The 25,051-nt window shown below is 37.3% G+C and overlaps 1 protein-coding gene across 1 annotated transcript; it reads right to left on the reverse strand.

The window, feature by feature from the left end:
* Window positions 1–227: 227 nt before the first annotated feature.
* On the reverse strand, window positions 228–3,094 carry LOC133803681 (uncharacterized). The gene is made up of 9 exons (XM_062241799.1): window positions 2,894–3,094; window positions 2,703–2,813; window positions 2,511–2,623; window positions 1,843–2,428; window positions 1,439–1,761; window positions 919–1,092; window positions 733–837; window positions 481–646; window positions 228–391 (listed from the first exon to the last, which is right to left on the reverse strand). The coding sequence occupies exons 1-9, from the start codon at window positions 3,092–3,094 to the stop codon at window positions 296–298; spliced, it is 1,875 nt and encodes a 624-aa protein (XP_062097783.1). The 3' UTR covers window positions 228–295.
* Between the last annotated feature and the right edge of the window lie 21,957 nt (window positions 3,095–25,051).

Here is a 25,051-nt window from a genome sequence, read left to right on the forward strand (position 1 = left end):
GAACCGCAGAGAAAGCTCTCTTTTCTCCGCGGTTGGCTTTCTACAACCGCAGAGAAAAGGGCTTTCTCAATAAAAAAAAAATATTTAATTTCGGTTGATAACCGAGCATTTTTAATAAAAAAAAATTAATTTTCAATTTTAATAAATAATTATTTTCAATAGTATAACTAATTTGTTAAATTATTATATATACATTTCATATCTAATACAAAATAAATGGCTAGTAATGAATTAAAGACTTTAATCATTCTAACCAATATAAGTTAGCACTTTAATCTTACATACATACAAAAATTTAGTTTTCATAAACAAATGGCATTAATCTAGCTAACCAATCACTTTGTAGTGGTAGTAGATCCTCTTTGACATTGAATTGCTTTTTGTCAAACCACTGCAAAATTGAAAAGTTAATATAGATTAGATAATTAAATACAATATCTATTTTTTCTTAAGCAAAAAAGAGTTTAAAATATAACATACTTTCTTCTTGATAACTTCTGCTGGATTCGGTGCATTTACAAGATCATAAATGTATCTTAGTACATAATAACCACATTCATGACTTTCAGGTTGTTTTGGACAAGAACCTCTCACCAATTTTGTAAATGTGCCGATGTATTCATTTTCCAAACATTGTGCGTATGCTCTACAAAAATTAAAATTAATTAAATACATATTATGCTCTCAACTTTTAAAAATTAATAATGCATACATTACAAATGAAGAACTTACTTTTCCATAACCTCCGTAATTATTGGTGGAGATTTATGATTTTTTAAAGGGTCCAAAATTATGGTCATCCCCCGCATCATCACGAGCACCAACATCCAATGTCGACTAAAATAATAATAAAATATGATTATTATAAAATTAAAATTCAACCATAGTAGTGATAATGTTTAAGTAGTTCGTTCTTACTCAACAATCCAAGGAATGAAATATATTTGGCCTCGTCTATCCATAGTCATCATCCATTTGGCTATAAGATCCACCGTATAGTTTTTACTTTCATCATTGCCAATAGAAAGATGTTCGGTGTCAAAAAATTTATATAATTGTCGTGAATTTGGGTGCATGCTTTCCCAAATGCATCTGTAGAGAATCAATCATTCATATTACATTTTCAATTAATAAATTAATATCGTCAAAAAAAAATTGGGCAGAGTTTCCTCTGTTTCTATAGCATATCCAAAATTATTAGAACCTATAAATTCAATTCAGACAAAGCATACAACAAACAACATGCATGTTCTCAACCATAAGCCACCGCAGCACACAAAATTCGCAGAACCTACTTCACTAAGACACACATGTTCTCAACCTTCTGTTATCTCCGCAGCACACAATTTCATCTCAGAACTTACTTCACTACGGATGAATATCTAATATATTCAAACTCCTCTAATAGTTTGTAATGACATAACGGATTGATACATACCTCATACCAAACAGCATAGCTGAGGATCCAATATTATCCATGGAGGCTGCTTGATAAACGTCTTCCGAAGTGATGAAGATAGCCTCGCGTTCTCCTATAAACTCCGGGTCAACGGGAACTTGTACAACCCCATCTATTCCTTTATTGGAATAATACTCCTTCACTATGAATTTTAGACTCATATCAATTTTGTCCCATTGGTTATCTGTTAACCAATTTGAAGGTTCTGGTTGAGTTATTTCAGCGGGGATGACTACGTGAGATCCAACTGATGATAAATGTGGGCTTCGAGATAGGGATTTGTGATTAGATGAAGATGGACCCTACATAATAGCATTAAACATATCAGTATAGTGTACCCATTTAAAAATAAAATTTAAATATCTAAGCAAATAATTTTATACCTGACAAGCCACAATTAAATTTTTAGGCCAAGGCAAGAATGTGTCTCGTGCGTCCCCAACATATCGTACGTTACCAAAGGGAATAGGGATCTCAGCTTCTTCTTGTAAGACATCTATAAGCCAAACCCTCGCAACTGAATCATCAAGTACATTTCCATGGACGGTAATTTGGCTACCCATGTTTGGTACAATGGGTACACCTTTAGCCACCACATTGTCAATATTATCAGAACACAAATAAACTTCATAGGTCGGTGGTGGCGGAGACTCATAAATTGATGATCCATCATCTTCATCAAAAGGATAGTCTTCGGTTTGATGAAAATGATCATCTGCGTTGGGGGCAGGTCGATAGACTTCATCACTTGTATTCTCATAATATTGTCCCTCATCAAATTGCCCTTCATCGTTGTATCCACACTCATCGTTTTCCTCATTATATTCTTCATTTTGAGCAAATTCCTCTTCTGTGCTAAATTTATGTCTTTTTAGCTCTTCAATCTCAGCTTTTAGTCGAGCAATCTCCTCTCTTGCAGTCATTGTTTTATGTTTTTTTCCAAACATTTTGGAAACGGTCGCAGTGAACCTACAAAAAAAATCAATAAAGTCCATCAATAAACCAATCTAAATAATTCTTAAAAGAAAACAACTATTATAAATTATCATACCCGCCAGCTCGAACACGACCTGGGTGTTCTGGTGTCCCTAATGCTTGAGTCAAGATGTCATCTCGACCCTGAGCTGTAATTTCGCCACGAATCACTTTTTCTTTGACGTCCTCCTACTCAAGATATTATTTGGTTAAATTAGTTTATATAAATAAAAACAATATATTGATTCAGAAACCTTAGAAAACTTACTATCTTTTCGGCAATTTGTCGGTCTAGCTCTGTCACAAGAACTTTATTTTTTTCACGCGATCTAAGCCAAACTTGATACCTCTCTGGATTTTGAATATTTCGTTCTTTTTTCTGCATTGTACAAGATAATTATAGTTATATGTTGCGATAATATCAACCATTATTTAAACTATAATATCAAATATACTTACCAAATCTTCTCTTATATTAGCCATTCCTCTACGAGAGGTTCGATGCCTTGACTTCATTAGTAATGCACGGTTTTTTTGTTCTTGATGCACTATTTGAAACTCTGGACTTAGACGACTAGTTACAAATTGTAACCATTCTCTCTCGTCAATTATATCGCTATACCTCTTTGGGGGAAATTTGAGTTCTTCCATCATACCCATTTCAGCCAAAGGTTTGATATACTCGGTAGTGAGTTCACTTTTAAAATCTCTCATTTTTTGACCAGCTTTTTTCAAAATCTCACGTTTGAAGGTTTGAGGAATGTTGTGACCACCCTGAGAATATAATTAAGAAAAGTAATTATTAAATTTAGATATCACACATAAATAAATAAATAAATATCATAATGATAATTTCTTACAATGATATCCTCCCATAGACCATCTTTCAAATCTTGTGGGACCTTCCTCCAATCACCTGAGTTGATAGAAATCGTGGCTCGTACTCTAGATCCAAGATATGATATCATGTTTGTATACACATCACCTATTGGTTGTCCCAAATCGTTCCATTGAAGATTTTTCTTGATTCCTTTGGCTTTTTGTTGGGTCATGTAACTCATTCTTGTTTTACCACGACCTTGTTGTTTCTCTTTGTCATCTCTTTTATCCGCCATCTGCATCACACAAATTACAAGTGTTAATGCATTATACAAATAAATAATCACAAGTGTTAATGCATTATACAAATAAATAATCACAAGTATTAATGAATTATATAACTTACTAAACATGTTTTCTTCTTTTTCTTATTTTATTTCTGGTCGATTCACAATCGACCCATATTCCTTCTTCGATGTCGGTTCTAAGATAATCACGATCATCGCTATCACTTTCATTATCATGTTCCTGAATATTCTCAACTTGTTCATGTATCGGTTGTCCAACAATGAAACAGTCATGATATAAATCATAATTTTCATCGTACTCTTCTTTTTCTGAGAACTTCCGCTCGGGAACTGATAAAACAATGGACCATTTATCATTAACTGGATCAAGAATGTAAAACACTTGTTTCGCTTGGGAAGCCATGATAAAAGGATCGTTCTTGCTTCCCTTCTTGCTTAAATCAACCAGAGTGAATCCAAGTTCGTCAGTTTTAACTCCAGTATTGTTGTCCACCCAAGAACATTTAAGAAGAGGAATACGAAATAATGAATAATCTAGCTCCCATATTTCTTCAACAACCCCGTAGTATGTCATTGTGCCTGAAATTGGGTTTTTATCTTTTGCACTGGCAAAATGCATAGCTTCTGCGACTACACTTACTCCACTATTTTGAACCAGACGCGCATCATCTCTTGACTTAGTATGAAATCGTTTCCCTTCAACAATGTAAGCTTGATGCTTTATTACATCAATGCTTGCTCCAAGAGATATGCGCTTCAACTCAGTCGACAGTCCATGATTTTTTTCTCCCAACTTCGTCAAAATTGTATTCTTCAGCCACTGGCAAAACGTTTTATTATGCTCATCTATAACCCATTTTTGTTTATTTTTAATCTTGTTTGGAATCATCGACCGTAATAACTCTATGTGATCACTGAAACATAAAAGAAATAACAAAAAGTTTAAACAACAAAAAGAAAAACACTACTCTAATATACATGATTGAAATATATTTTCTACTTACATTATATATGATTGAATCTCGGGATTATTTTGCAACACAACTAATTGAGCTTGATCTAATTCTGCCCTAGACACGGTGGTCACTGTTCCATTCCCTCGTAGTCCTTTATCAACTCCATCTGAGTTATTTCGTGGTTTGCTGATTCCGATTGCTTCAACCCCACTCATGTATTCTGAGCAAAATTCTACTGCCTCTTCCGATATATAACATTCAACCATACTAGTTTCAGGACGATAATGATTACGCACATAACTTTTCAACACCTTCATACTTCTTTCAAATGGATACATCCATCTCGCCCAAACTGGTCCACACAACTTGGCTTCCCTTACTAGATGAACCATTAAATGAATCATAATGTCAAAGAAGGATGGCGGAAAAAACATTTCAAGGTTGCATAGAGTTTCCACTATCTTATAATGCAATTCATCCAATTTTTTCATTTCTAATTTTTTTCCGCATAAATGATTGAAGAATATGCAAACATTCGTTAAACAATCTCGAACTTTTTTCGGTAATACTGACCGAATAGCAATCGGAAGTAATTGTTGCATCAACATATGACAGTCATGTGATTTCATACCCATCAGCCTCAAATCTCCCATGGATACCAAGTTTCGAATGTTGGATGAATAGCCATCAGGCACTTTCATCTCTGCAAATGATTTACATACAACTTTTTTCTCTTCTTTGGACAACGTGAAACAAGCAGGAGGTAAATATGTGCGTTTACCTTTCTGTTCAGGTGCTAAATCAGTTCGTATACCCATTTCAACAAGATCTAAACGACTAGTTAAACCATCCTTAGTTTTACCGGGAATATCAAGTAATGTACCTATAATACTTTCGCACACATTTTTTTCTATATGCATGACATCCAAACAATGTCGAACAAGTAAATCTTTCCAGTAAGGGAGACGAAAAAAAATTGATTTCCTTTGGAAACATCCACTTACTTTCTTATTTTTCTGCATTTTTCCATACTTGAAATCAATTTTCTCTACTTCTTTAAGAATTTGTTGCCCCGAAAGTGGCAAAGGAGCAACACCTTGTTCTTTATCACCATCAAATACTATTTTTTTGTCCCTATAATGATGATTTAGGGGCAAATATCGTCTATGACCCATATAACAAATTTTGTGCCCATTAGACAGACGAATAGCCTTTGTGTTAGTGCAACATATTGGACATCCCTGGTAACCTTTTGTGCTTAACCCTGATAGATTACCATAAGTTGGGAAATCATTAACAGTCCACAACAAAACAGCTTTTAAGTTAAAGACTTCTTTCTTAAAACCGTCATATGCCTCAACACCATTTTCATACAAATCTTTCAAATCATCAATTAATGGTGCCAAATAAACATCTATATCGTGTCCCGGTTGTTTTGGGCCTGAAATCATTAACGTGAGCATCAAAAACTTTCTTCTCATCACTAACCACGGAGGAAGATTGTACATAACAAGGAAGACAGGCCACGAACTATGCCTACTACTTAGAGATTTATGTGGATTTACACCATCGGCAGCTAGACCTAGACGAAGATGTCTTGCTTCAGTTTTAAATTCTGGATTTAAGTTATTAACTTTTTTCCAAGCCTGCGAATCTGCAGGATGTCGAAGTTTACCATCTTTCACTCGCCTAGTCTCATGCCATATTAAGTTTTCAGAGTGTTCTGCACTTCGATATAATCGCTTTAGCCGCGGAATTAAGGGCAAGTACCACATCACTTTTTGAGGAATAAGTTTCCTGATCTCCTTACTCTTGTTAGGTTTGTAGCGGGGTGAATCACATTCTGGGCAAGTGTCCATGTCTGCATACTCTTTACGATATAACACACAATCATTCGGACATGCATGGATCTTCTCATACTTCAAGCCTATGCAATTTAAAGTTTTCTTCACTTCATACGTAGACTCAGGGAAGCAATTATCTAACGGCAAAATCTCTTTAAAAGCAGCTAAAAATTGACTAAAACATTTATCACTAACTCCATTTTCTGCTTTTATGTTGTAAAATTTTACCATCGTTGGTAATCTTTGTTTCAGACAACCATTGAATAATGGTTTATCTGCATCTCTAACCAATTTATCAAATTTTGAAGGATCATCAACAAACTCTTCTTGTGCTTCATCGAGCAATTCCATAGGATGATCGTCAAAATCACTATAACCCAAATCATCAACCCCTCGCCTCCCGAATGGATATGGATTATTATTTTTCAAAGATTCCCCATGCCAATACCATGTACGATAACTTGTATCAAATCCCCGACAAAATACATGATTTTTTATCATGGTAATATTTCCTTTTGTTCCATTACCACAATCTATACATGGACAATGAATTCTTTCCGGATCACTACAATTTGTTTGGCAAAATTCTAAAAATTGGTTGAATCCGTCTTGAAATTGTTGTGTTTCTCTATTCTCAAGAATCCATGACTTATCCATAATGATAATATCTACCTAATTCCTAAGTTGATAATGAAAAGAAAATTAGTATAGTAATACTCTAAAATTATGTTCAATTATTAAATTATAAAATGAAATGGACAGAGTTTCATTTATTTCTATGACATATCCAAAATTCATATGTATTTAAAATTTCAACAAAAATAAAAACATTATTATTATATATAGTAACTTATAAAACATGTTCAACTAATATCATCAAAAAAAAATTGGGCAGAGTTTCCTCTGTATTTATAGCATCTCCCAAGTTATCTACCTATAAATTCACATCAAACAAAACATATAACAAACAACATGCATGTTCTCAACCATAAGTCACCGCAGCACACAGAAAATTCACAGATCCTACTTCACTAAGGCACACATGTTCTCAACCTTCTGTTATCTCCGCAGCACACAATTTTATCTCAGAACCTACTTCACTATGGATGAATATCTAATATATTCAAACTCCTCTAACAATAGTTTGTAAATATAAAAAAAATAAAAAATTAAGTAGTAATTACTACTTACCTTAAAAATTAATATTCACCAATTTCAACCTCGAACAAATATTTCAACCTTGAGTGGGAGCTCACACTCAAACAAATATTTCCTACAATAAAAAGTTAAGCATTAGTAAATATATGGTAATTGAATTTATCCTAAAATAATATAATCAACAAAAATATACTTTAAAAAAATCATTACCTAAATAATATACAAAATTATGCAAGAGCACTAATTTTTAATATAAAAAATTATGTAAACAACATTATTCTAATAAAATAATACAAAAATACCCTAAACCGAAATATACATTAAAGAAATCAAGTTTTAGTGATCAATACACGTTTTAAACAATAAAAATCTCCTCCAATCCTATATAAAATTTCAAAAATATTACAAAAAATAACCATATGATCATACATAGAAACCACCATTAAACCCACACAATATTTCTTCATTTTTACCCTAAAACTTCAAAATAACTCAAGATTAACTATATATACATGATTTCAAGCATTAATATGCAAAGAAATGGAAAAAAAACAAAAATAAATAGCCAATGTGGGTACCGTGGTTGGGTTCGGCGTGGGGAGTGAGCTCTCGGCCGTGACCTTCAACAAAGAAGAAGATGGGAAAAATGAGTGGGAAAAATAGGTTTTTGGGGTTTAGTGGGTGGAGACCACCTTTCTCCGCGGTTTTATACCCAAAACCGCAGAGAAATGTCCACTTTTCTCTGCGGTTTTGGGTATAAAACCGCGGAGAAAGGTGGTACACTTTTCTCTTCGGTTTTATACCCAAAACCGCGGAGAAAAGTGTCCCGTTCAAACCTTTCACTGCGTTTTTTTTAAAAACCGCAATAAAACAGGGCGCGGACATTAAATATACATTTTTTGACTCTTTCAAACCTTTTCACTGCGCTTTTTATTTATTGTTTAAAAAAAACCGCAGAGAAAGGCTATATTTGTAGTAGTGTATGTTATGCGAATGTTTTGTAAGTATTAGTCTAGGGCGTTTTTTACAACTGGGCAGATGTAATTGTTGCTGAAGGTCGTTGGGATTCTAGTGGTCCAAAGATAACTGTACATGGAAAGCCTCTTGGTCCAGACTTTATGCGAGTATGGGTTGATGTTGTTATTGTACCAAAATCTTATTTATTTCGTCCTAATCATGCGATGCTTACAATACAAGAAGCATTTGGTTTCACATTTGCATGGCCTTCTAAAAAAGTTATTCCAAGAGGTACATTTTCATACTCAAAAAATAACTAATGTCTTATAATTTAGTGTTTGGTTTCTTTATTTGATTTGGTGTAGTTGTGAATCCATTATTTTGTATGTGGTGTCCTTTCTTGGATATAATTTCCATAGCATTTTTCTTGAAGTAATTTGTGATGCTAGATAATAACAATAAAATATTTCTTTGTTTATTTTGCAGATGTGACAAGCGAAGTAGAAAATGATACTTAAGACTCCTTGAAAGTAGTAACTTTGTTTATTTCTTTGCGTTGAAAGTAGTAACTTTTAGACTCCTTGAATACTTAAAGAACATTTTGTTGTTGATGACAGTGTTGAATGTTTTAAACTAATGTGTGGATTGTTAATACAATGTTGAATGTTCTTACTTTTTGTTATTTGAAAATCAAGTTCATTTGATGATGCTAGTATATATTAGAAAGCTAATTTTAATTATATAAAAAAAATTAAAATATAATCGAATAAATTAATGTTATATAAATAAAATATATAATGAGAATTTAAACATATCTAAATATAACAATAATACAAAAATTGAGTTATATTATCTATTACAATAACACTTTTTATGCAAAGAATTGTGTTATGCAAACTTCATTATATAACACAAATAATGTGTTATACTAAAGTATAGTATAACACAAAAAATGTGTTATACTAAAGTGTAGTATAACACAAAAAAAGTGTTATACTAAAGTGTAGTATAACACAAATTTATAACTATTGAAATGTGTTATATTATCGACTATAAATAACATAATTAAACACTTATCAATATATTAAAATAACACAGAAAGTTTGTTATCATTGACAGTATAATAACACATCTTTATAACACTGATAAAGTGTTATGTAAAGTACCCTTACCTACGATAACATAGTCGGTCTTAACACATCAAAAAGTGTTATGTTATGTTTTGATAACACATTTTGTGTGTTATTAAAAGCATTTTTTCTTGTAGTGACATCATAGATTCATACAAAGAAGACATTGAACTATAAACATATTCATGACATAGTCATTCTCGTGCCCTATAATTGGGGCACACGCCCTACACTCAGTGCAAGTGTTAGATTTCTTACCTCAAGTCCTGAGCGATAGGGTAGAGCAGTATCCTTTCCTCTCGAGCCTTACGCTACCCCTAGCCAACACATATTAATGGATATCCATCAAGAACTAAACCAATTAAGAGCATCAAGATCAAATCCTAGCCCCCGAGACCCCAAATTCCACTAAACCACATAAGGCTTAGGGCCTTGATTACGGGGCCAAGATGGAAAATTATGTAAATTATATGATTATGGGATATATATATATGTATCAATATGTGATTATGTGATTTATATTATAATATGACTTGATATGCATGTTTCGGTGTATTAAATATGCATGTGAGCCCATTTCTGATTAAAAAGGAAATATTCATAATTTGGCCCGTTATGGATATATTTGGCATATATGTGATATATGTGTGGGACCACATTATTATGTGGAAATATTTGGGTTACTCGACACGAGACGATCCTAGGGAGCAAGCTAGTGGGAAAGTCACAACGGGACTCATATTTGACTCGGTGTGAGTCAAGGGGTATATTGGGTATTTAGCACATTACTGGGATATTGGGTATTGGAAATGATCATTTGATGATATATTGGGAGTTAGTGAGATCAGGAGGGAATTATTAGAATTTTGACTATTTTACCCCAGGGCATTTTCGGGACCCCGAGCATTGGGATTTTCTTGAGCTTACTTAAGCTCGAAGTAACCTGTCAGAAATAAAAAGAACGTTTGGTACATTCTCTCTCTCTCTCATTCATTCATTTGACGCCAGTTAGCATTTTCGAAGGAAACCCAAATTTTAGGACACAAATTCAAGCAAGGTTAGAGTGATAACGATTCTAGGAAAGATTAGAAGCTTGTTAGCTGGAAGATTTAAATGGGAAATGACTCAATCGGAAGTAATCCAAGCTTTAACTTTTCAGTTTTCAAGTTTTTAAGCTTAGATTGGGTTTTATGTTTTGATGAGTTTTGGAATGGTTTAACACTTGGGTTTTGATGGTTTTGGGCCATTGAGATGTTTGGACACTTTGTTTTTGGGATTTGGATATGTTTGGATAGGTTTATGGAAGGTTTTGAGATGGGAAAAAAATGGAGAAAATGGCTGGGTTCGAGGTTGGGTCGCAGCCTTGTTCTTGGGCGCCGCGACCTATGTGAACCCAGGGCCAAGAAGGGTACTACCTAAGGGGCATGCCATGACTCTAGGGGGCAAGTCGCGGCCCACGTCCTCAAGCCCAGGCAGAGGGCTTTCTGTCTGGGAGGCGCGTTGCGACCCTCAGGGTCAAGTCACGGCCCGCCTGGGCATTTTGGATACATTGGGTTTTTATCATGGGAACTTAAACCTAAGGGCTTGGGATTGATCCTACTACATAGTTTGGTAGGATTCGACATCATGGAGGCTAGGACTCGGCCAAGAAGTCCTTATTTACTCATTTTTTATGGGATTTTATATTATGGTTGTGACTAGGTTATCGCTAGGGGTTCAGAATCAGTATCGTGCTTGAGGGTCGTTTATTGGTAACCTGTGCTTGAACCAAAGGTAAGAAAACTGCATCTAATATGTGATACATGTGATTATGGCATGGCCTAAATGTTCAATATGGAATTGATCAGAGCTTGAGTCTTTGTAAATGTAGAATGCCTTGCATCTAGATATTTGACATATGATATATGCATGTTTGCATTATCTTATTGAGAAAGCATTGACTTATTAGTCAAGGTCGACAATAGCGCTAGTCGAAAAACATTGGATTATTAGTCAAGGTTGACAATAGTGCTGAGCGCTGGTCGAAAAGCATTGACTCATTAGTCAAGGGCAGCAATATGCTAGGCGCTGGTAGTTTTGGTTAGTTAAACCAGAAGCGTCAGCTATGCTTATACATAGGATATGGCTAAGAGACCTAAGGTGACTTAATAGTCATATATCCTAGCATTGACTTATTAGCCAAGAACGACGTTAGCATGTTAAGTGCTGCTCAACGCCAGGTACGCTTATACAGAGGATTTGGCTAAGAGACCTTAGGTGACTTAATAGTCACATATCTAAGCATTGGCTTATTAGTCAAGAACAACCTTAGCACGTTGAGTGTTGGTGAGAACCAGGTATGCTTATACAGAGGATATGGCTAAGAGACACGAGGTGACATTATAGTCACATATCCTAGCATTGACTTACTAGTCAATGACGACATTAGCATAGTGAGTGTTGTCGTAAGGCACTGACTTATTAGTCAAGGACGGCATTAGCACGACGAGTTCTGGTCGTAAAGCATTGACTTACTAGTCAAGGATGACATTAACACACTGAATGTTGGTCCTAAGGCATTTGACTTATTAAGTCAAGCAGGGCGATAACGCGCTAAGCATTGGTCCATATTATCCACCTTAACTAGGAGTGCATCATAAGCTTGACCGATCTATTGGTCGGAGAAAACTTAGCGTCGAGTATGCTAGATCAGCTCCAAAGCAGGTTGTACAGAAGACAGGGCACCAGTTTGACTCCATGGTCATCTAATTAGGACTGCAAGCCACAAAATGATTCCATAATCATTTATTTGTTCCTGTATGCATGCATGAGTAGGTTTATTACTGCTAGGCATGCTTATTTTTTTTAGTAACATGTTATTAACTACTTATGAGCACGTTTAAGTTTTCTTGCTGAGTCTCAGCTCATGGGTGCTTTGTGGTGCATGTAAAGGGAAAAGAAAGTTGGACCATCCTTTAGTTGGAGAGCTTATGTGACAATATGTACATATGCGACTGCTCGACCACCATGACTGAGGGTTTTAAGAGGAAATAGGGTTAAACCCTATTTTGCCACTTAGATCGGCTGGTTGTAACACTATTTTATTGTAATTAACTTTTTAAATTTATTTTGGGATCCCATGTATACAGTAAACATTTTAGTGAAACGTTTGTATCATTAACTAAAATTTTTAACCCACACCATTAATCACGTTTAGCTACATGATTATGGCCAAATGACTCGTTTAGCGAGTTTAGCACTATTTAAAATCACAGTGTAACGGTCCCTGGGTAGTAAGGTGTTACAACTTGGTATCAAAGTGAGCCAAGGTTAAGGGTTCCTGAAGACTAGCTAGGCATGTAAACTCATCACTAAAGACAAGCTCCACTCAGGGTATGGTAACTATTTATGTGGTTATGTGTTTATGTGCTTAAATAGGATATAAATGCTTTACCTGCATGCCTTATTAGGAAGCATGAGATTCTGATAGGGCCTAGCCCTTGACTATTGATATGATTATGTGATTATCTACTCAATGAGTATATGAATGTGTTATTTGCATGCTGGGGCTGAGAGCATGGTATGTATGTTGGAAAGAGCAGAGGTTATGGATTGATGCATGAATATTGTGGGCGTGCTTTTAGCACTGTAGTGGTATGTGAATGTGGTGTTGTGTGATTGTTTCCATGGGGAAGGCTTGTTAATGTGCTCATTATGCTTAATGGGTCAAGTTATTGACTGCAGACTCAATTAGATGTTATGTACCCAAGGCAATTAATGGAATCCAGTGGTGTTGATACTATGGCTGGGAATTACAGCCAGTGCCTGAGTCCTCCGCCTGCCCCTCAGAATTGGCAACCAGTGTTTACAGATATGCAATTAGGATTGTAGAGGCAAGAGGAAGAGATCAGTTGTTTAAAACAACAAGTTCTGTCGGGGAACACATCTTCCTTTGTTATGCCAGGAGTGGCACCAGTATTGGCTTAGCCTAGGGTTGAGAACAGGTGGGAATTTCTTTGTGAAAGATTTCAGGAATTTTACCCTACAATTTTTGAGGGAGGCCTAGATCCATTTAGAGTTGAGCAATGGATTGGCATGATCAGTTCCATCCTCGATAATATGGGGGTGGTAGGTCACGAAAGGGTGATCTATGCTACATATGTATTGCGAGAAGATGCCCAAGCGTGATGGGAAGTGGTATCCCAGACACAAGATACAGTTGCAATGAACTTGAAAGAATGTAGGCAGTTGTTTAATGAGAGGTATTATTGTGATGCAGTTAAGACTGCTAAGACAAATGAATTTTTTAACCTAGTTCAGGAAAATATAGCAGTAATAGAGTATGTTAACAAACTTGATGGGTTGGATATGTTTGCCATTGATATGGTACCCACAGATATAGCTCGGAAAAAGAAATTTATCCAGGGATTGAATCCCAGAATAGTTCGGGGCGTTAGAATCGCCCCAGTACATGAGATCTCTACCTATGCTTAGATTGTAGGGAGGGCCTTTGTTGTTGAGAGCACAAGAAACGAGATATGGAGGGAGAGTGTTGGAGAGCGCGGAGCTTAGGCAATGATACCTCTGTTTATTGGATCAAGAAGGGACAGAGGCTCCAGTGATCAGGAAAGAAAAGTTATCAATGTATTCAGTACATGTGTATTAGAAAAGGGGTTTTGAAGTGCTCAGATAGCCCATCAGGGCCATGACGAGGTTTGTCATCTCTACCAGAATGCACTCGGTGCAGGAGGTGCCATTTGGGAGAATGCTGAGCAAAGGCATGTTTCTTATGTGGGATGGTTAGGCATGTCAAGAGGGATTGCCTAGGGCTAAGGAAGGATGAGCCAAAGGGGGCGGACAGCTCGACTCCAGCTCGAGTTTTCTCTTTGACACAGTCAGGGTCATAGACTGAGATTGAGGCTGGTTCCTTAGTAGTAGCAAGTCATCTTCCTAGTTTTGATTCTTGTATTATTGTGATTTGTTTTGGCGCCATGTTGATCTTCGTTTTGTTGCATTTGAGAAAGAAAGAGACTTGATATGCAAATTATATGGTTATGTTGTGATGAGAATTTGGTACTCTATTGGTAATTTTAAGAGATGAGTTAGATTATTGTGGGACAGGACTCATCAGTTGATTTGATAGAGTTGGTTATGACCGACTTCGATATGATCCTAGATATGGATTTGTTAACCAAGTATGGGGAAACAGTAGATTGTAAGGAAAAGATAGTAACCCTTGAGCGTGAGGGTGAGAAACCCTGGTATTTATTGGCATTGTGCATGGACCCCATATTCTTATGACATCTGTACTCAGAGCTAGAGACCTATTGCAGGAAGATGCATGAGACTCTTAGCTAGTGTGGTGGATACCACTTAGGTCGTACCAGTGGGACCAAGACAGACTGGATTAGTCTGTAAGATTATGGATGTGTTTCCAGGGGTTTGTCAGGGTTAGCGCCACACCAAGGGATAGAATGGTGATTATGTGATGCTAGGGACAGAACTAGGTCTAGGCCACTATATTGAATGCCTTCAATAGAGCTGCAGGAACTAAGTGTTTAGTGATTGAGTAAAACGGTATTCTCCAAGGTAGATCTTCGATCTAGTTATTACCAGTTGAGGATCAGGGAGTAGAGGTATGCAGAAGACTGCCTTTTATATTAGATATGGGCACTAGGAGTGCTGAGTCATGTCGTTTGGGTTTGAATAATGCCCCAGTTGTAATTGGTTTGTAATCATCTTTATCGACGATACTATGGTATACTCTCAGTTAGAGATTGGCCAAGACCAAGGAACACCTAAGAGGTCAGGAGTTTCCTTGGATTGGCTGAATGTTACATGTGTTTTGTGGAAGAGTTCTAAGTCTTCCTACATATCAGAACAAGTTTATGGGTTATTATGACATATCATTGGCAGAAAAGGTGATTGCCTACGTGTAACGACCCAAAATTACTAGTAAGGCTTAAGGATCTTGATTAGTGTGTCGGGAGGGCATAATAGGTAGTTATGTGAATTACTCATAAGATGCATGATTATGTGATATGCATGATCCTATGACTATATGGATATGTGAAATGCATGTTTACGAGTATTAGATAAGCATGTGGGCTCTGTTTAGTTTGTAAGGGCATAATTATAATTTTGGCTCGTTAAGGGCATAAATGTAATTATTTGTGATAAACTGTGTAGATCACATTATTATGTGGATATATTTGCAGCGTACGGCACAAGGTGATCCCAGGGAGCAAGTTAGCAGGAAAGTCACAACGAGACCCGATACCCGACTCGGGGCGAGTCAAGGGGTATTTTAAGTAATAGACATTTATTTGGGTTATTGGGTTATGAAAATAAATAATCGAAGATATATTTGAAGTTAGAGAGTTTAAGAGGAAATATTGGGGAAATTTACTATTCTGCCCTCGGGGACGTTTTCGGTACCCCGAGCTTTGGCATTAACTTAAGTAACTTAAGTTATATAAAACAAAACCAAGAAACAGATAGAATTTGGCCAGAACCGACTATTCTCTTTCTCACTCTTGCTTCCTCTAGAAACACTCTCTCTCAAGCTAACCTTTGAAGCTAAGGTGGAATCTTGGGCTAGGAATCACTTGAATTGAGGCTAAGGACTTGGGGATTAGCTCAGTAACTACTAGGTGGATTTGTTCTTCAGTAAAGGTATGCTTTTAATTATGGTTTGCACTTGAATTCTATGGATTGCTGGTTGTTTTAGGAGGTTTATGAGCTTTTGGGTTTCAAGGATTGAAGTGTGATTTTGATGAGTCTTTAGGCTACTTTTCCTATGGGTTTTGCTGCTGGGAGTATATTAGAAATACTATGATAATTAAAACATGTTATTGGGATGGTTTTGGGTTCAATTGAGTGAGGTTTGGTTGTTTAAAATGGAGATTTTTCTGGGTTCGAAGGGGTCGGGCCACGACTCTGTTCTTGGTGTGTCGCGGCCCTCTTGAACAGATTTGTGCCAGGAAGGAGGGCGGGCCGCGGCATGGGAAGCTTAGGGCCGCGACCTATGTGTGCTGTTTGGGGAGGCTGGGCCTCTGATAGGAGGCGGGCTGTGGCATGGAGGGCCTAGGGCCATGGCTGTTAAAGGCATTTTTGACCTTGAGGAGGTTTAAGATGCAGGAACTTAACCTAGGGTGCTCGGGATCGATTCCACTACCGTGGTTGGTGGAATTTGATGTCTTGAAGGCTAGAACTTGGTCCGAAAACCTTTGATCATTTATTATTGATGGAATCCTTTATCATGGTTGTGACTAGGTCTATGCTAGGGCTCGGGACAGGATATGCTTGAGGGTCATCTTTCTTAATCAAAGCACTCGGAATTAATGGTAAGAAAACTACACCCAGTTTTGTGACTATGTTAGGACTAAGGGTTCCCTATTTTTGTATGCAATATTGTATGATGGTATTATGCCATGTGAGCATAAAATAAACGGCCTAAGAGTGCCAAAATTAATATTGGCGCACAGGACGTGACTCGACCACTGGTAGCTGAGGACAACTTAATAATCACTAAGCTCGGTTTAATTGGACCGAAGTTAGTGGGTTGAACACTGGTCTTGGCCTAAGTGAGCCAAGATAGTGGATTAAACAGAAGGTATGGCCTAAGGGCATTAACCCTAGTCATGTATGATATGTGTACTGATGCTAACTTGATGAATATGATATGCTGAATATCTGGATGTTAGATTGTTGATTTATCGACTGTTGTCCCTTATTAGGTGAATGCTATGGCTTGCTGGATAATTGATTAATGTCTTGTAAATCATTTGGTTATGCTTTGTGAATGATTTGGCTATCAATATTGATTGTTCTATGATGTTATATTTTTCTTGCTGGGCCTCGGCTCACGGGTGCTTCGTGGTGCAGGTAAAGGCAAGGGTAAGATGAATCAACCATGGGTTGGAGAGCTCTGGGGGAGAGGTGTACATTGTCAGTTGCTCGGCCGCCACGATCGAGGGTTTGTACAGGGACGGAAACCTAAAATGTGTATTTTTCCATTAGAGTGGCCTTGATTATTTATAACTTTTGGAAATCTTGTAAACATGTCATTTAAACCCTGATTTGGGATCCCATCTACCAAACATTTATTTTAATGAAAATTATTTGTTTCTGATGAATTTTTTTTAAACCTAACATGTTTATGACTTAGATTCACATTTTTATTTAGATGACTCGGTTAGCAAGTCTTGCACTATTTTAAACACACAATGTAATGGCCTTGGTTATCCACGACATTACATTACACATCACATCAGTTGAATGATATGACCAGAACTAGAGTATAGTTACTGGTAGGCCAGTTGGCTAACATTACGTTTGATTTTATTTACTCTTGTAGAGAGGTTCAAAGGAAAAAAGTTGAGTGACCCACATATGAGAAGGATTGAGGGGAATGTCTTAGCTTGATTAGCTAAGGACTATGTAGTGTCAGGTATGAGTTTATCGAGGTATAAGGATCGGACTTGGGATCTAATGGACACTGGGATTAAATGGGAGGTTCTTGATGAATCTCATATTACTCCTTATTATCTTTGGCCAGGCACCATGAAGATGTACCAGCATATGAAAGCTTTATAGTGGTGGCCTGGGATGGAGAGGGACGTAATTAAGTACGTGGTAAAGTACCTAACCTTTTTGCAGGTAAAGGCAGAGTGTTAGAAACCAATAAGGCCATTACAGTCTTTGAGTATCCCAAAGTGGAAGTGGGACGAAACAACTATGGATTTCGTGATTGGGTTTCCCACGATAGTGGGCCAATGTAATTCAGCTTGGGTTATTATGGAGCGGTATTTGAAGTCAACTCGGTTTTTGTCAATGAGGATGTGCAATACAGTTGACCAGTGTACAAATCTCTGTGAGGGAGAGATAATACACCTTCTTGGGACTTTGACATCTAATAGGGACCTTGTATTTACTTCCAAGTTTTGGGGAAGGTTACAGGAGATCATGAGTATACAGCTGGAGTTCAGAACAACTTATTACCCTCAGACTGATTGTAAATCAGAGAGAGTTATCCAGTTATTGGAAAGGTACCTAATGAGATGTTGTAGGGTAGGAAGTATAGATCGCCCATTCACTGAGATGAGATAGGGTGAGAGGAAATATTTGGGTCCTAAGGTAGTTCAGAGGACCACTGAGGTGATTGAAAAGATTAAAGCTCAAATGCTTACTTCTAAGAATAGAGAGAAAAGTTCTATTAATTTGAAATGCAGGAACGTGGAGTTCCAAGTGGAAGAATATGTGTTCCTTAGAGTCTCACCATGGTAAGGGATTAGGAGAGTTGAGAAAAGGGCATGTTGAGCCCTAGATTAGTGGGACTATTGGAAATCCTAGAGAGGATAGGTCAGGTGGCCTATAGGTTGGCCTTATCTTCGACACTAATGGCTGTATATAGTGTATTTCATATTTCCATGTCGAGAAAACATGTGTTAGACGAGACTCATGTGTTGAGTTATGAGGATCTGGAATTGGAGGGTGAGTTATCCTGTGAGAAACAACCAGTCCAGAAATGAGACAGAAAGAACAGGATTCTGAGAAACACAATTATACCTTTGGTTAAGGTAGGATACATAAATAGTAAGGTCTAAGGAGCGACCTGGGAACTGGAATCAGATATGCTAGATCTATATTTTGGGCTATTCAGATAAAATTTCGAGGATGAAACTCCTGTAACAAGGGGATAGTTGGAATGTCCCAAATTACCTAATAAGGCTTAGGGCCTTGATTAGGGCCGTGATTATGTGAGTTATATTATAATATGACTTGATATGCATATTTGGGTGTATTAAATATGCATGTGGGCCCATTTCTGATTAAAATGGAAATTTTCTTAATTTGGCCCGCTATGGATATATTTGGCATATATGTGATATATGTGTTGGACCACATTATTATGTGGATATATTTGGGTTATTCGACACGAGACGATCCTAGGGAGCAAGCTAGTGGGAAAGTCACAACGGGACCCATATTTGACTCGGTGTGAGTCAAGGGGTATATTGGGTATTTGGCACATTACCGGAATATTGTGTAATGGGAATGATTATTTGATGATATATTGGGAGTTTGTGCGATCAGGAGGGAATTATGAGAATTTTGACTATTTTACACCAGGGGCATTTTCGGGACCCCGAGCATTGGGATTTGCTTAAGGTTACTTAAGCTCGAAGTAACCTGTCAGAAATAAAAAGAACATTCGGTACGTTGTCTCTCTCTCTCTCCCGTTCGTTCATTTGACACCCATTAGCATGTTTGAAGGAAACTCGAGTTTTACGACTCAGATTCAAGCAAGATTAGAATCATAACGATTCCAGGAAAGATTAGAAGCTTGTTAGACAGAGGATTAAACTAGGAAACGACTCAATCAGAGGTAATCCAAGCATTAAGCTTTGAGTTTTTAAGCTTTGATTGGGTTTTATGTTTTGATGAGTTTTTGAATGGTTTAGGACTTGGGTTTTGATGGTTTTGGACCATTGAGATGTTTGGGAACTTTATTTTTGGGATTTGGATGTGTTTGGATAGGTTTATGGATGGTTTTGAAAAGGGAAAAATAGAGAAAATGGGTGGGTTCAAGGATGGGTCGCAACCTTGTTCTTGGATGTTGTGACCTGTGTGACCCCAGGACTAAGAGGGGTTCTGCCTAAGGGGCACACCATGACTCTAGGGGGTAAGTCGCGACCTGCGTCCTGAAGCCCAGGTAGAGCGAGTCTATTTGGGAGGCGCGTCGCGATCCCCAAGGTTAAGTCGCGACCCGCCTTAGCATTTTGGCCAGGTTGGGTTTTTAGTTGTGGGAACTTAAACCTAAGGTCTTGGGATCGATCCTACTACCCGGCTTGGTAGGATTCGACGTCCCGGAGGCTAGGAATCAGTCTGAAAGTCTTTATTTATACATTTTTGACGGAATTCTATATTATAGTTGTGACTAGGTTATCGCTAGGGGTTCAGAATTAGGATCATGCTCGAGGGTCGTTTATTTGTAACCTGTGCTTGGACAGAAGGTAAGAAAACTACACCTAGTATGTGATACATGTGATTATGACATGGCCTAAATGTTTAATATGGAATTGATCTAAGCTTGAGTCTCTGTAAATGTGCATGATTATGATTATTCTTGTGATTATTAATTAAGCACAATGAATGCTTTGTATCAAGATATTTGACATATGATATATGCATGTTTACATTATCTTATTGAGAAAGCATCGACTTATTAGTCAAGGTCAACAATAGCACTGAGCGCTAGTCATTTTGGTTAGGCAAACCGGAAACGTCAGGTACGCTTATACACAGAGGATATGGCTAAGAGGCCTGAGGTGACTTAACAGTCACATATCCTAGCATTCAGTTATTAGTCAAGAACAACCTTAGCATGTTAAGTGCTGGTCAACGCCAAGTACGCTTATACAGATGATATGGCTAAGAGACTTGAGGTGACTTAATAGTCGAATATCCTAACATTGACTTATTAGTCAAGAACGGACTTAGCACGTTGAGTGCTGGTCAGTGCCAGGCACGCTTATACATAGGATATGGCTAGGAGACTCGAGGTTACTTAATAGTCACATCTCCTAGCATTAACTTATTATTCAATGACGACATTACCGTGGTGAGTGTTGTCGCAAGGCACTGACTTATTATTCAAGGACGACATTAGTACGGCGAGTGCTGGTCATAGAGCATTGAGATACTAGTCAAGGACGACATTAACACATTGAATGTTGGTCATAAGGCATTGACTTATTAAGTCAAGCAGGGCGATAGCGCATTAAGCGCTAGTCCATATTATCCAGCCTAACCAGGAGCACTTCATACACTTGACCGATCTATTGGTCAAAGAAAACTTACCATCAAGTATGCTAGATCAGCTCCAAAGTTGGTTATACAGAAGACAGGGCACCAAGTTGACTCCATGGTCATCTGATTAGGGCTGCAAGCCCCATAAATATGCCATCATCATCATTTATTTTTACTTGTATGCCTGCATGAGTAGGGTTATTACTGCTAGGCATGCTTATTATTATTTGGTAACATGTTATTAACAACTTATGAGCATGTTTAAGTTTTCTTCCGGAGCCTCGGCTCACGAGTGCTTTGTGGTTCTGGTAAAGGGAAAAGAAAGCTAGACCATCCTTGAGTTGGAGAGCTTAGGTGACAATGTGTACATATGCGGCTGCTCGACCACCACAACCGAGGGTTTAAAGAGGAACTAGGGTTAAACCCTATTTTGCCCCTTAGGTCGGCTGATTGTAACCCCTTTTTATTGTGATGAACTTTTTATATGTATTTTGGGATCAAATGTATACAGTAAACGTTTTAGGAAACGTTTGTATCGTTGACCAAAATTTTTAACCCTAAACCATTATTCACATTTAGCACGATTATGGTCAAATGACTCATTTAACGGTCCCTTAGCAATATTTAAAATACATAGTGTAACGGTCCTGGGTTGTAGGGCATTACAGGAATCGTGCTCGATCCCTTAGGTTTGGGTTCCTATATCCCAAAACATGTTGTGGCCATTTTCCCCAACTAGAGCTCTGGCCTGCCCCTTAAAGGCTGCGACGTGCCTCTAGGCAGAGAGCCCCAAACCACAAGGGCACAGGACACGCGCCACGGCGCAGCTTACCAGGCGTCGTGGCCCTAAGGTTGTTCAGAGGAACCCCAGTGCCTCTGAGTTCATTCAGGTTGTAGCACTCCAAGAACAGCGCCGCAGAGCAACCTTGCAAAACGAGAAATTTCAGCAATTTCAGAAATTGCAAATCCTCCGAAAACCACCCCAAAACTCAGTTTGAACCAAATTTAACCACATAATTAATCTCAGAAGCACATAAATATGGTAAACCACCTTTAAAACTCATTAGAATAACACCACAATCCAAAATTCAGAAACTCTCTAGGAGCACCCAAAAACAAAAATTAAAAAGCTTAATAAATTGAAGTTGCCTTTGGAATTCGAATTTTCCTAGATAAATTCATTAATTTTGACAACGCCTAATCCTCAAGACTTGCTAATCTCCTCGTGAATCACCTCCCAACTTGATCTTCCAAAGCGAAAGACTTCAAAAAACTAAGCAACCACCTTTGAGGGAAAGAGAAAAAAGGATAGTATACTGAAAATGTGAAAGGTGTAGAAGGCTTAAGACTCAGCTACAATAGGGGCAAAAGACCCATTTTCCTCTGCCTTAATCAATCCTCACAACAAGCCCCAAGGCAATTTTAGTCCTTTCACATCAATTCCCAATTAAATCCACTAATCTTCCAAATACACCTATTTTATCCAAATACCTCTCATACCCCAATAATTCCCAGTAATTCACCAAATTACTATAATACCCCTAGGCTCACTCCGAGCCGGGTATTAATCCCTGTTGTGACTTTTCTGCTACATTTCTCACTGGGATCGCCTTGTGCCAAATATTTCCAATATATCTACATTATAATGTGGTCTCACTCATAAAGCACATATAATTACAAATATATCCTCAGCGGGTCAAAATTACAAAAATGTCATTTTTAACATAAACGGGCTTATAATCACATTTAATACACTTAAGCATGCATGAGTAGTCACATCATAATATAACTCATAAAATTAACATATAAAATCACAATTAAATCATATTAACACATAAACATCCAATTATGCATTTCTGGCACAGTAATCAAGACACTAAGCCTTATTAGCAATTTTGTGATATGACAAACTGAAATTAGCAAACTTATGAAGAACAACATATTTGTGAGTAAGTTGAGAAGTTTTAGAGACATTTTTTTACCGCTCAATATTTTGACCAACTCCGAGTTAACCACATTTCTGTGAAAAGCTCAACATTTTCACAAGCAAAAATTTTCACTCCCAAAACCCTAGCTATCTCCCACTCACTAAATTCAAACCAATTCCCTCAGACATAAACTTTCTTTAATATGAAAGAATCAATCTCAGTAATTTCATAAGAAAGATTACTATAAAATTCCCTTACAAATATAGGCACATACCCCTCAAACCCCATTACGGTTCCTATCCAATGTGCATCTTCTAATGGTTTAATAACCCCCAAAACCCTATGAGCATCCAGAGAAAAGTTTCTCTCAGAAATAAAGTCCTTATTCTCATACAATTTCATATTTTTATTTGATTCATAAAAGAAATAGGTAAAGTTATAGACCTTGGGTGGCAGCTTCGGAGATGCTTGGGGCGCCACTTTCTTGACCTTTTTGGGCGCAGGTTCAGTCATTGGCTTCTTTCTAACAACCTTGGATGTCCGAGGGTTTTTCTTGGTTGGTTTTTGCACAACAGATTGCATAATAATCGGTGCTTCTTTAACCACCTTTTTCTTGGGTAGCCTTGGTAAAAAACTGTCAATCGTTCTCAGCTTTCGGATTCAGAATCCACTACATCTTCATCTATATGCTCGGCGGGATCAAATGCTTCACCATCTGATTCCAATGATTCAGATTTGGTGGAAGACTCTTCTTCATCTTTTCCAAAGAAGAGGACGGAGGTGGTTCCCTTCGAATACTATCAATCTTCCCTACTTTGGAAATAGGAATAGTAGAAGAAGGAGTAGGGTTCCCCGTTTTGAAAGTCGACTTAGTCTTTGATGAGGAGGCTTTCTTCTTTTCTTCTGATGCTTCAACAACCTTCTGGGCCAGCACATCGAGTGAAAATGACAAATAGGAGAGAGTCTTCGATGATTATGTGGTGGTAGGCGCTTCCTTTGATTTCTCCACTCCAGAGATGAGCTTCTCGAGATCCGATGTTTCTGAACCAAACCCAACATCGTCAGACTTAGTCGTGGGTTTCTCGATAAGAGGCTCCAAGGCTAGAGGAGGTGAAACAACCATTGGTGGTATGGTTAGGTTTGGGATCACACACTCCCAAAAGGTCGTCCCTTGAGCAACAGAAACATGAAAGACAGGTTTTTTGAGCCTTGGCCTTGGTGAGTGAGGCTGTCGGAGAAAGAGAGGCCAAAGTTCTTTTTTCATAATTTTTCTGATTTTAACCACCATGAGTCTTCATCATTTTTTTGCACAAGAAATATTAGAGAGAAACAAACACAAAAACAAAAGCTTCAAGATAGAGACAAGGAAATGGGTCATTTACTCCTTGATGGGACTAGAATAAATAGGTAAAGATTCAAACTTGGAAAAATTTTGGACACAAAATACAATATCTACCAAATATTTGGAGTGTTCATTTTGGGTAACTGCCACAAATCAAGCCAAAAATTTAAAACATGGAAAATATGAAAACTATGGAATTTTATTTAAAGAATATGTGAGTAAATGCATTTTAAAAAATTGATAATATATTCCCAAAACCAAAGATATTGTCGACCCTTCTTTTTAATATTTATTATTATTGTTATTACAATATTTATTATCAATATATATATTTTTTCCAAAAGGGAATCCTTGATTTGGTGCTCAAAAATCTTTGTGACCT

This window comes from Humulus lupulus, chromosome X, assembly GCF_963169125.1.
Source record: "Humulus lupulus chromosome X, drHumLupu1.1, whole genome shotgun sequence".
In the NCBI taxonomy this organism is placed as follows: Eukaryota; Viridiplantae; Streptophyta; class Magnoliopsida; order Rosales; family Cannabaceae; genus Humulus; species Humulus lupulus.

Excerpts from the sequence above, each read along its gene's own strand:
- LOC133803681 (XM_062241799.1), bottom strand. The coding sequence starts at position 3,094 with ATGGGTATGATGGAAGAACTCAAATTTCCCCCAAAGAGGTATAGCGAT. Across the intron at positions 838-918 it reads TTCATTCCTTGGATTGTTGA|TCGACATTGGATGTTGGTGC; the intron begins GTAAGAACGAAC and ends TTATTATTTTAG. Across the intron at positions 647-732 it reads ATTACGGAGGTTATGGAAAA|AGCATACGCACAATGTTTGG; the intron begins GTAAGTTCTTCA and ends TAATTTTTGTAG.